Source organism: Podarcis tiliguerta (genome assembly GCF_965153285.1).
Source record: "Podarcis tiliguerta genome assembly, chromosome: 2".
Classification (NCBI taxonomy): Eukaryota; Metazoa; Chordata; class Lepidosauria; order Squamata; family Lacertidae; genus Podarcis; species Podarcis tiliguerta.
In genome coordinates this window covers 107,504,225-107,517,008 of record NC_139535.1, presented here as the reverse complement: position 1 = coordinate 107,517,008, position 12,784 = coordinate 107,504,225, and the positions used below count along the sequence as shown (strand labels likewise).

General features: G+C 44.8%; 1 protein-coding gene and 1 long non-coding RNA gene across 2 annotated transcripts; both read right to left on the bottom strand.

Annotated features, from left to right (window-relative positions):
* Positions 1-7,675: 7,675 nt before the first annotated feature.
* LOC310670021 (uncharacterized protein) lies at positions 7,676-8,936 on the bottom strand. The gene has a single exon (XM_083424464.1). The coding sequence runs from the start codon at positions 8,796-8,798 to the stop codon at positions 7,944-7,946; it is 855 nt and encodes a 284-aa protein (XP_083280590.1). The 5' UTR covers positions 8,799-8,936; the 3' UTR covers positions 7,676-7,943.
* A 161-nt stretch (positions 8,937-9,097) lies between these two features.
* LOC310671850 lies at positions 9,098-11,115 on the bottom strand. The gene is made up of 2 exons (XR_014508258.1): positions 10,791-11,115; positions 9,098-10,557 (listed from the first exon to the last, which is right to left on the bottom strand). It is a non-coding gene; the product is annotated as an uncharacterized lncRNA (long non-coding RNA).
* Positions 11,116-12,784: the final 1,669 nt, after the last annotated feature.

The following is a 12,784-nucleotide window of genomic DNA, read 5'->3' as shown; positions in this document are numbered from 1 at the left end:
AGGCCGTGAAGGGCTTTAAAGGTCAAAACCAGCACCTTAAATCTGTCCCTGTACTCCACCGGGAGCCAGCGCAGCTGGAAAAGCACTGGGTGAATATGCTTCCATGGCAGGGACCAGTGAGGAGCCTCGCTGCTGCATTCTGCACCCGCTGGAGTTTCTGGGACAGCTTCAAGGGCAGCCCCGCATAGAGCGAATTACAGTAGTCAAGCCTGGAGGTGACCGTCGCATGGATCACTGTGGCCAGGTTGGGGTGGGAAAGGTAAGCGACCAACTGCTTGATGCGGCGAAGGTGGAAAAATGTCGCCTTGGCTGTTGCTGTAACCTGCACCTCCATGGAAAGGGAGGCATCAAGGATTACACCCAAACTCTTAACGGAAGGCAATGGCAAGCAATAAGTAATTACTGATGTAAGTAATGGGCCCTGCCTGCTAGTGTGCCTCCAACAATTTTAAAAGGGTTTTGGCTCTTGTTTGGCTTGATGCTCCCCATCACAACCAACAAGCCACATGTTTCTTGGTGGGAGAGCAAGCAAGATCTTTTAACAAACTTTGCATAACATCCAGGTAAAGAGCAACCTGCAGTGTCAATTGCCATCCCATCTTCTTTTTATCATATGTGGTGGTCTTGTAGTAAGGTTAAAGCTTACTGGGAAATTATATATAATGAAATGAAAAGGATGCTTAAAATACTGTATTTTTTGCTCTATAAGACTCACTTTTTCCCTCCTAAAAAGTAAGGGGAAATGTGTGTTCGTCTTATGGAGCGATTGCAGGCTGCGCAGCTATCCCAGAAGCCAGAACAGCAAGAGGGATTGCTGCTTTCGCTGCGCAGCGATCCCTCTTGCTATTCTGGCTTCTGAGATGCAGAATATTTTTTTTCTTGTTTTCCTCCTCCCAAAACTAGGTGCATCTTGTGGTCTGGTGCGTCTTATAGAGCGAAAAATACGGTAACCTTTGTAAAAAGAAAAGAAAAGAAAAGAAAACCAAACCAAACCAAACCAAACCATAAAACAAAACAAAACAAAACAAAACAAAACAAAACAAAACAAAACAAAACAAAACAAAACAAAACAAAACAAACAAAACCAGAAGCTTTTCTTTTGGGAATTATAGGGACAGAACTACCTAAAATGTATAGAAACTTATTCATGTAAGCTACCACAGCGGCAAGAATGTTACTCGCCCCAAAATGGAAAGAAGCAGATGTCCCAGCAAAGGAAGAATGGATACAAAAACTCATGGAATATGCAGAAATGGCGAAACTTACCGGAAGAATAAGGAATCGAGATAACAAATCTTTTATAAAAGAATGGAAATGGTTTGCTGAACATTTACAGATGAATTGCAAACAGATAAAAACATTGGCAGGATTATTGTGGCAACCTGCAGTTTTGTAAGAGTATATATTTAAAGATGAATAAATGAGCAAATGAAGTTAATTTGGAGATGGAGAAGATATTGGAAACAAGTTTAAGGAAGCGCAGAAAGACCGGGTAGGAAGTCAAGTGCTGAAATGCCAAAACGATTGTAAAATCAGTGAGATGTATAAACTTGAAAAGAATAAAAATAAAAAAATAAAGTCAATTTCTATCCCTTGCTCATCAAGCCAATCCCTTTCTGGGAGCTGTGGATGAAAGCAAAATGCGGAGGTGATATCCGCCCTTGTGACTCTGACATGCAGTCCACGTGCTTCTGAGATAGACAATTAGCTAACCTTCTCCTCCTGCCTTAATGCAAGGAAAGGACCTGGAGCGGCTTAAGGGCTCACGGAGGTTATCTTAGGGAGCCGTGCATTATAATCCCCTCCCTATGAGCTCAGCAAGTTCTGAGCGGGTTATGTCACTTCTGAAACCTTAGCAGGCTGGAGGTTAGGCGTACTGTTTGCTCTTTTTCTCTTCCTGCGCTTGCAAGTGTGCTTCCTGCAACATCTCTGCACCATGTATATTTAGCATTGAGAGCTGCAATAAAGTGTTGCAACGTGGAGTGTTCCTGCTGAGCATTCCTTAGGGAATACGCCCAATCCACATTGAGCTGTTTTAGGGTCATTTCCCCTTGGGGTTTATTTTCGAAAGGTTGTGTGTGTGTATAATTTTGCAAATCGCAAGAGTCCCCCCTCCCTCCCCCCCAGGCTGCTGAAAATAAGTTTGCTCTTGGTATACAGGATGTTGGTTAACATCTTGGGAGAACATTTGCATCGTGTTATTTAAATACAGTGGTACCTTGGTTTATAACCACAATCCATTCTGAAGGTCCGTTTGGAAACCAAAACAGGTTGTAACCCAAGGCGCGCTTTCGCCAATGGGGCCTCCCCCCCAAAATTGTTCATAATCCATTGGGAAATGGTGGGATGAAATTATATGACTTTAGTAGAAATATGATAAGGATTTAAGTATAGATAAATTTTAAGATTTTGATGGTAAGATAAGGTTAAAATAAATTAAGATAATTAAACGATAGAAAGCAGTGAAAGATGGAAAGGATTTGCTGATTTAATTATTAACTGGAATACAAAAATGGGAGGTGGGAGGAGGTCGAGGAAATAAGTCATTGAAAGATAAAGATATGAAAAATGGATGTGTTTTTAAATGTTTTTGCTTTTTCTTGTTGTGTGGATGTATTTTTTTTTCCTATTATTTTTGATGTCTTCTCTCTTAATTTTTTTTTATTTTCCTTTTTTTTCATATACTGTCTTTTTCTTTTCTTCTGTAACTATAAAACCTTTAATAAATATCATTAAAAAACAACAACACAAAATTGTTCATAATCCAAAAATAAAAATAAAAATGGGTTGTAATCCAAAAAAAGGTTGCAAACCGGGACATGCACTTCTGGGTTTGACGTGTTTGTAATCCAAGACGTATGCAAACCAAGACATATGCAAACCAAGGTACCACTGTACAGTTATTAGACTATGGCAGCCAGGCATTACCCTAAATCTGAAAAACACGTCTTAAACAGCTCAGTTTCAGATTCTGGTAGGTATTGGTCCGACGCAATTGAAATAAATAAACAAATTTTAAAAATTGTCCAGTAGCACCTTAGAGACCAACAAAGTTTGTTCTGAGTATAAGCTTTCGTGTGCATTTTTTATTTAGCTCATTTCCCTAGTCTGTTCTGATCTGCTTTCTGCTTCTCCAACGGCGCCCCCTTCTGGTCCCTCCTTCAACAACAACAACACCCTCCCTCAGAGGAGAGGAACCAGGGGATGTTAGGATAATTACATACCCTCCAACATTTCTTTGATGAAAATAGGGATGTCCTATTCCATAAAAATAATTGAAAAAAATATTATTTATACCTGGGCTATCTGATTGGGTTGCCGCAGCCACTCTGGGAGGCTTCCAACATATATAACAACATAATAAAACATTAATTTTTTTTTTAAAAAAAGCTTTCCCTATACAGGGCTACCTTCAGATGTTTTCTAAAGGTTGCATAGTTACTTATCTCCTTGGCACAGAGGCGTCACAAAACTCCATTCCCCTCCAACATTTCTTCAATGAAAATAGGGCCGTTCTAAGAAAATCTGACATTTCGGGATCAGGAATGGCTTTTGTAAGTCCAGGACTGTCATTGGAAAATATGGACACTTGGAGGGTCTGCAATTACTGGTGGCATCACACGCTGAGGTTAGCCTGCATAAAGGTAAAGAGACCCCTGACCATTAGGTCCAGTCGTGGCTGACTCTGGGGTTGCAGCAATCATCTCGCTTTACTGGCCGAGGGAGCCGGCGTACAGCTTCCGGGTCATGTGGCCAGCATGACTGAGCCACTTCTGACGAACCGGAGCAGCACACGGAAACACCGTTTACCTTTCCGCGGTACCTATTTATCTACTTGCACTTTGACATTCGAACCGCCGACCTTCTGATCGGCAAGTCCTAGGCTCTGTGGTTTAACCCACAGCCCCACCCATGTCCCGTTAGCCTGCATACTGATGTCGAAATACACATCAGAGTTACTAGAGATCAAGGAGCCTAACACAAAACTGGCCAGACCTGCATAAAGACCATCAAGAAACTGGCAAATCGGGTCCTCCCTTAAAGAGGGCACATATTGTGGTGAGACCTGGAAAACCGACACCCTGTGTTGTGGGTGGGTACAATTGGTCAGCCACAACACCCGATTGGTAGGTCCCTCTTAGCTGGGAGCAATCCGGCCAATGGGATGCAGTCTAAACTGTTAAGTTGTGGGTGAACATATCAGACGGCACAGCGATTCTTCAAACAGCTCTTGTTTATTCACAGACCCAGAACAGAACTGAACTGAAGGGTTCAGCCAACCTGCTTATATAGAGCTCCACTACAACGCAACAGTAACCACTTTCTGTAACTATCCAATCACTGAACGTCACTTTCAATTCCTTATTTGCATATGTGGACCTGGGTGAAAACTATCTACGTTTTCCCTTATGGCCCAGGGTGAGAACTTCAGTACATACCATAAACGGTTTGAGGGACCTATTTATGCCCATGCACATGACCCAGAGCTTCCTCTTTTGGCGCATGCATTCGGAACACCCGCCCACCTCTCCCTACTTTTAGGGCTTTGCACTTGACCTTGCTATGCTGTTGTGTGTCGTCTGTCGTTTGCACAGGGGCACGGCAGGAATTCCCCCTACTTGGCTGGTTGGCTGTTGCCATTTGGGTTTCGCCTGCCGCGTAGGAAATCGTCACAACTTGTAAGGTTGTGGATAGGCTCTGGTTCAGGTGATAGGGATGGGAGAACACTCTCGCCATCCCTATGTGAAGGGTATTCTGTTAAAGGAATCCAGGGACTCAATGGTTTGGTCAACCCGTGAGAGGGGGTTGTGCCCGTGCCTGAATCCAGGGGGACATTTGGGTGGCGGAGATAGCCCGTTCCCGGCTTTCCGCTTATCCAGGTGTTCACCCTTGGCTGACCCTGGGTCAGCGCTCCCTGCATGGCAGGAGCTAGTTGAATCAGAGCCTATGCAGCCAGTCACTTGCTGTAATCAATAAAGATGTGTCCTAAATTCTGCCAAAAACCAAAACCAAAATTTGAGTCGTGTGAATTTATTTAGGGGGGGAGGTTTCTGGGTCTGAACACGCAAAAAAGGGATTAGTGGCAAGAGTAGCTATGGGTTAGATCTCCCTCTCCATTCTGTTGGGTTGATTGTTTGATTCTTTTTCATACCACCGTCGGTCATATTCTTGTAGGGTTTTGCAAGAAAAACAATTAGAACGACTGGCAGGTTTTCAGACAGAAGGGATTCTCAGCCGTACCTAGAGACGCCAGGGACTAACCCTTGAATCCACAACCCCTCTTCAGATGTGTTTAATACATCTGTTTAGTTAATATGTATTTGGGGGATTTATATACGGCTTCAATCCTTCAAAAAAGTCTCTCAGCGGTTTACCACAAATTTCCACAAATAAGTACAAAAAAATAAAAAAACCATTCTGAATTTTAAAGCAGCACAGAACAAAATATCACAAGTGCAAGCAGTACAGTTAAAATCCCACATTTTAGAGCAGGGCAGAGCAATGAGAAACATCAATATATAAACATCATCACACTAGCAGTACCCAGAATTTGAATTGTCAGTGCAGCTCTCAAGCAGGTTATGTACAGCTTCCAGGAAAATGCTTAATGTGAACCACTGTCTGTGCCCGGCAAATACTAAGTGGATCTTGCTTCTGGGCAGATGAACTCAAAACTACGTCTTGGCAGCTCCTGCCTATTCAGTGGGATGCTTTTGTCTGTCACGGCCTACCATTCCCTCACTTCTGGCATCAGTTGCAGCAAAAGTCCAGAAGCACCACAAGGTGGAGTTGGTGGACTGCAAATCAGAAGGCAGCCCTATGCCGTGGAGAGTACAAAGCAGCATTTAGGACACACATGAAGTCCAATAGCAGGAGAAGCATGGCTGAAGGAGTGACAACAGAAACACTGTGATTGGTTGCTGCTGGTACCATTTCCTTCCATTTTCCAGCCAGCAACTCAATGCAAAATCCTAAATATAAGAGGCAGTTATGCGACTCCCCCGAGCCAAGGAAACATCTGAAGGCCGTCCTGTACAGGGAAGTTTTTTAAAAAAAAATGTTTAATGTTATTATTATTATTATTATTATTATTATTATTATTAATGTTGGAAGCTGCCCTGAGTGGCTGGAGTAGACCAGTCAGATGGGCGGGGTATGAATAATTAAATTATTATTATTATTATTATTATTATTATTATTATTATTATTATTATTATAGAATAAAACGGTAAAGGGACCCCTGACCATTAGGTCCAGTCGCGGATGACTGGGGTTGCGGCGCTCATCTCGTTTTACTGGCCGAGGGAGCCGGCGTACAGCTTCCGGGTCATGTGGCCAGCATGACTAAGCTGCTTCTGAACCATAGCAGTACATGGAAATGCCGTTTACCTTCCCGCCGGAGCGGTACCTATTTATCTACTTGCACTTTGACGCGCTTTCGAACTGCTAGGTTGGCAGGAGCAGGGACCGAGCAACGGGAGCTCACCCCATTGCTGGGATTCGAACCGCCGACCTTCTGATCAGCAAGCCCTAGGGTCTGTTGTTTAACCCACAGCGCCACCCGCATCCCTATTATAGAATAGGGCGTCCCTATTTTCATTGGAGAAATGTTGGAGGGTATGTTCTTCTACCAATGTGAAGGGTTAGTTATTATTATATTATCAAATGATTTTTATTGATTTTACAAATTCATTCACACCCCGAATCACAAATAATAAAAAAATTACACAAGATTCTTCCAAATCTCAAGACTTCCCTCCGTGGGTTCTTTAACTAACTTTTTCAGCTGCATACTATACGTCCTTCTAATTTTCAATCTTCCATTGTCTCCAAAATCTATGTAACATTACAAGAGTTTTGGAAAACCTGCCAAAGAGTTCAAGTGTTTACAGCGGTCCGTCAAATATAATATAAATTTCTCCCTTTCTTTTCTGACGTTTTGATGTTCCTGGTTTCTGATTTTCCCGGTCATTCTTGCCATCTCTGCATAATCCAATAGTTTAATCTCCCAGTCCACCCTGGTAGTGAAGGGTTTAGCTAACCTTGGAGTCAAAGCGAGCCTAGCCCTGGCTCTAGCTACTGCTACTCAGGCCTCTCATTACATCTGAGCAGCGACAGGAACTGGTGCTGGGCTGAGTTAAAAATCGTTGTGGACCTTTAAAGGCTCTCTCTCTCTCTCTGTATCAGCTGACAGCCTTCATCCAATATCACATCTCTCTTATCTCTGCCACGTGTGCTTAATGTTTGGATGCGCTTTACTGTGTTAGGCTGCCATCACAGGATCCATGAGAATAGGGCAAGGTAAAGGTAAAGAACCCCTGGAGGGTTAAGTCCAGTCAAAGGCGACTATGGGGTTGTGGCGCTCATCTCGCTTTCAGGCCAAGGGAGCTGGCGTTTGTCCACAGACAGCTTTCCGGGTCATGTGGCCTGCATGACTAAAACGCTTCTGGCACAATGGGACACCGTGACGGAAACCAGAGTGCACAGAAACACTGTTTACCTTCCCGCTGCAGTGGTACCTATTTGTCTACTTGCCCTGGTGTGCTTTCAAACTGCTAGGTTGGCAGGAGCTGGGTTTCAGTACCACTCTATCTAGCCCTAAACCTCTCAGAAGTTTGCCATCTACCATCTTAAATGAGCACGCTTCGCTATTCCACAGACTGAAAAGAAAACATAGCAGCATAATTAAACATTTTAATAACCTTCATTCCGTTAGATCATTCTCAATGGGCCAAGGGCATATCTCCTCCCACTTTTTGCCCTGTGACATTCCCTCACCTACTGTCACCGCACAACAGGAGATTGTACTGTGCGCCCTGAGTGGGCGAGGTGTTCAACTGAGTCAAGCCTGAGGTAGGTAACGGGCTCTAAACGAAAGATCCGCAAGTGAATTTATTAAATGAGATCAACTTCCCTGCAGAATTCACCGGGAGCTGCCAGGGTCACTGTTCATCCTCTGTAGCATCCTCTTCTGAGGAACTGTCCGGGTCCTCCTCGTCATCTATAGAGTCTTCAACGGCTTGGTTGTTCCAAATCACCGTCAAGTTCATGTTCTGCCGAGCCGGGGTCGCACCGTAGCGAAGGCCGCTGGCAAAGAGGCATTGCCCCAGATTCCAGCAAATGACATAATACACGGAAATCAGCCAGAGGACCAGCCCCACCAGGAAGCTCACAACAAGCAGCCGGGCGGCCGGTACGATGCACTGCTGCAGGGTCAGGTTCTGCAAAGCGACTGGGAACAACTGGAGGAGGAAAGCCTTGAGATCCCAGCTGCCCTCCTTCACAAAGGTCTTGCTGTGTTTATGGATGGGCCCGTAACGGCTCCTGCGGGTGGGTGCCTTGTTTTCAACGAGGAGGGCCGACGGCTGAGCGCCCATCACCACCGTCCGATTTCCCTCTGCGTCCCACTTGGGTTCCAAGCTCCTGTTCTTATTGAGGCTCTTCTTCAGCTCCCTGGAGACGTCGGGGCGCCCGATCTGCCGCAGGGCTCGCGCCAGACGGTCCCAGTCGATGGCGCCTCTCTGCATCTGCAGCCACGTCTTTAGGCCTTCTTTGCACTGGTCCATGTCGGATATGCCTTCCCATTGGCCGGCAGGGAAGAGGTCCCCGTCTTCTGACGGCTGCTGGGCATCCTTCTGAGGGGTGGCAAGCCGGATGTAGAGCTCGTGGCATTCTTCCGGGTTCAAGAGCTCTGAGATACAGCCTAGCACAGTGGCCTCGGGGTCATTAGCTGCCATCTTAATGTAGGTCATCTGTGATGCCAGCAAGAAGAGAGGGAGTCCAGTTAATGCCAACATGGTAGAGGAGATGGGAGTTATAGCCTAGGGTCAGCTCTGATCTCCTACATTTAGCACGGGGTGTGTGTGGCTGCTGGACTTGTCATGTTGTCCAGCTCCCTGTGTCTCTGTGCCTTGCACACCCCTGTTCCTGCAGCCTCTCTGGGCCCCTATGAGGTCAGTGAAACCTCATAACCTGAGCTCACAGCTCCTGCTCAGAGATTACTGAAGCTTTTGCTAGGTGGGCTGCTGAGGATTGTATAGACTCCAAAGGGTAACCTCTGTTAAGTTGTGGGTGAGCATATCAGGCGATACAGCAATTCTTCAAACAGCTTTTGTTTATTCACAGGCCAGAACAGAACAGAACTGAAGGGTTCAGCCAGCCTGCTTATATAGAGCTCCACTACAACGCAACAGTAACCACTTTCTGTAACTATCCAATCACTGAATGTCACTTTCAATCCCTTATTTGCATATGTGGACCTGAGTGAGAACGATCTACAGTATCCCTCTGCTGGCCCAGGGTGAGAACTTCAGTACATAACAACATCTGCCCGGATGTTTATGATTAGGAGCTGTGTTTACCTTGGTCAAACACCCACGGGTGATACTCATACTGACTGAGCTGTGATGCCTGGCACGCAATTCTCACAGGACCACCAGGAATAACTTTGTGGCGAGGTATGTTTAGTGGGTGGGTGGGTTCTAACAGCAGGGGGAGCCAACATGGTGCCCTTTGGATGTTGTTGGACTACCACTCCCATCAGCCCCAGTGAAGGACGCCAATGGTCAGGGATGATGGGGGTTATGGTCCAATATCGCCCGGAGGGTGTCCCATTGGCTACCCCTGTTGCAAAGCACACACAGTAGGAAATTGTTCTGGGGAATGGAAAAGACGGAATCTGGCAGTTTAAAACAAGCAGGGGACTCGGCTACATCAGTGAAGAAACAGTGATTTGAATGCAACACCAGATGGCGCCAGAGAGCAGGAAATTTTAAAACACGATTTTCCATATAGATTCCCCCCCCCCCTTGTTATAATGATCTAATTTCTGACTTCTTTATAGTGGGGGTTTTCCTGTGTCTAGATCCACCCCAGGACTGTGTGGCTGATGGAAAAGATATGATGTGTATAAGGCCATTCTAGAGATCATGGGAAGGGTCTCTTGAAGCCACTACCCTGCCAGGAACCTGGCTGCTCCCTCTTCATTTTCTCCTTCCTTTGTTCACATTCCATTCTTCAAGCTAAATGCCATGCTACGGCTGGCACTGCCATTATCTACATTTCTAACACTTTATCGCTCTTCCTTGGATTCTGTTTGGTTTGTTGACTGCCTCTCTCTCTCTCTCTCTCTCTCTCTCTCTCTCTCCATCAGTATTAAACAACAGGAGTCCTGATCACAGATCCCGTATAGCGTGGCCCTAAATTGCATACGTTTCTTTGTCATTGCACTTTTATTACGGACAGGCAAAATACGTCAATTTCAGTTTCTATTTTTTTCTGTCTTAAGTTCACTTGTTCACACTCAGTTTGCTTCTTCTTCTTCTTTTAAAAAAAGTCCCTGTGAAAATTCCTCAGCACCGTAGTGCGAATTACTTCTAAAACACATCTCTTTGTCTGCAATTTCCCCTAACGTACACATTTTCGCAAAGCCACTTTCCTTTCTGTAATGCATTCTTGAATGTTGTTTTCACCAACGTGCATTTGCGATCACATTTCTAATCACTGCCGGTGTTCCACGCTTGGGTTTCTATGCACTGTAGAGCAAAGTTGCGCGTGCTACACTAAGAAGAGTTTGGATTTGATATCCCGCCTTTCACTCCCTTTAAGGAGTCTCAAAGCGGCTAACATTCTCCTTTCCCTTCCTCCCCCACAACAAACACTCTGTGAGGTGAGTGGGGCTGAGAGAAGTGTGACTGGCCCAAGGTCACCCAGCAGCTGCATGTGGAGGAGCGGAGACACGAACCCGGTTACCCAGATTACGTGACTACCACTCTTAACCACTACACCACACTGGCTAAGAAAGGGACGGATCTTTAGCGCAGAAGGAACAAAAGTCATCAGAGGGTTGTGTGAATGACCACGGATGGTGTGTGTGTGTGTGTGTGTGTGTGTGTGTGTGTGTGTGTGTTTGGGACCTTTCTAGGTCCCAAATTCCACCCTACCCCCCCACTTGCAAGATGAAGCCATTCTTTGGATATGGGAGCATAGGACTCGGGCACTAAATCATAGCCAAGCTTCTGCAGGAATTAAAGACCTGATCTTTCACCTTTCTGATCAGGGTGTGGTGGAAACAGTGAATCTGGTGGTCTGATTTGAGGTCAGCTGCCCTTCAGTGCTTGGTCATCACCATCACAAAAAGGGCACTATAATTTAGCCTGGAAGGGAAGTTGGCCGATTGATTTAGATCCCTGGAGGTGTCTCCTCTAACCTCACCCCTCTCAGAAGCGGGTCAGGGCTGGGTTATGGGCAAAGTGCAGCAAGCTGGAAGGGGGTCTGATATCCACCTTCCCGCAGCTGGTGTATGAACACCATAGCTCCTGTGTCTTGTCTGTGGACAAGTAACCAAGCCTCCTCCGAACAGAATTATTTGACCTACTCAGTGGCCATTGGAACAAGTTTGGAAGGGATTAGCAGGGAATTGTCCTCCTTGGTATCATTCCCGCCCCCCTTTTGATTACTCCTATATTTATTACCTCTGCCCTTTGCCTTTTGGTACCCAAAGGCAGTTTGCATATTGCATTAGGAGCTTGAACTGAAAAGATATTTGAGTACCGGGGTAAGTGTAATGCAACAAGAAATTAAAATGTGGTTCAGGTAAACAGCAGAGGGGCTTGATTTGTGCTGGAGAGTCGTGTTGCTCTGGAAAATTCATTTTATCAGATGTTATTCCATCGGTTCTACACCCCAGTCAAGAGGAAGCTTAGAGGTGGAGATGTAATAAAAGCACTTTAAGCATATTTGGAAGTGGGGTTTTTTTGAAATAAAAACAATCAAATGCTTGACGAACTTAAAGAGGTGAGCGATGGGAATAAATAGTATTGATGCAAGGTGATTAGTGCAATGATTTGGGTTGCTACAAGCCACTGGGAACAACGAGGTCTTCTTTCAAACTAAGAAATGCCCAAGAAAATTGTGACGGGCAGCACTGATGTATAAGCAAATTGACATATTATAAAACAATGTGGGTTGGTTAAGAAACAATAAAAGAACCTTTCAGCGATTGGCGGCCTTTTCTTAGATATTGTAACATAGCAAATCTATTGGAAAATGCGAGGCCAGAAGTGTTGAATGTGATATAGAAGTATTATTGAACATGCCGAACAGAATATAGATTTTTGTGTTAATTTTTATGAGCTCCCCTTTAATTTACTAAATTGGATCCCTTATTTTATTGCTTTTTTCCTCTAGTGGTCCTTCGCTAGAAAGAATAATTTGTAGAATGTGTACTCATTGTATGGATGTCCTAAATGTTTTTGTGGCATAATACAAATGTAAATAAAAATCTAGGAGTTAAAGGAGCTACTTAGGGTGTTTCCATACAGGGCCTCAATATTACAAATGGGTCATTGAGATATCGCAAATGTTGGGAGCAGGTTTTTTATTTAGGTATCAGATTTTCCCCAGAAAGGGAAAATCCAGAGTAAATAGGGGGTGGCAGGTGTTAAGTTGTGGGTGAACATATCAGACAACACAGCGATTCTTCAAACAGCTCTTGTTTATTCACAGGCTCAGAACAGAACTGGGCTGAAGGGTTCAGCCAGCCTGCTTATATAGAGCTCTGCTACAACACAACAGTAACCACTTTCTGTAACTATCCAATCACTGAACGTCACTTTCAATTCCTTATTTGCATATGTGGACCTGAGTGAAAACTATCTATAGTATCCCCCTGCTGGCCCAGGATGAGAACTTCAGTACATAACAGCGGGGGTTGGGAGAGGGCTGGCCTTTTGATGCCAACAACATTGTGCTGGAGTTGCAAAATAAATGATTCCGCATCAAA

Coding starts and splice junctions, on each gene's coding strand:
- LOC310670021 (XM_083424464.1), bottom strand. CDS start 8,798: ATGTTGGCATTAACTGGACTCCCTCTCTTCTTGCTGGCATCACAGATG.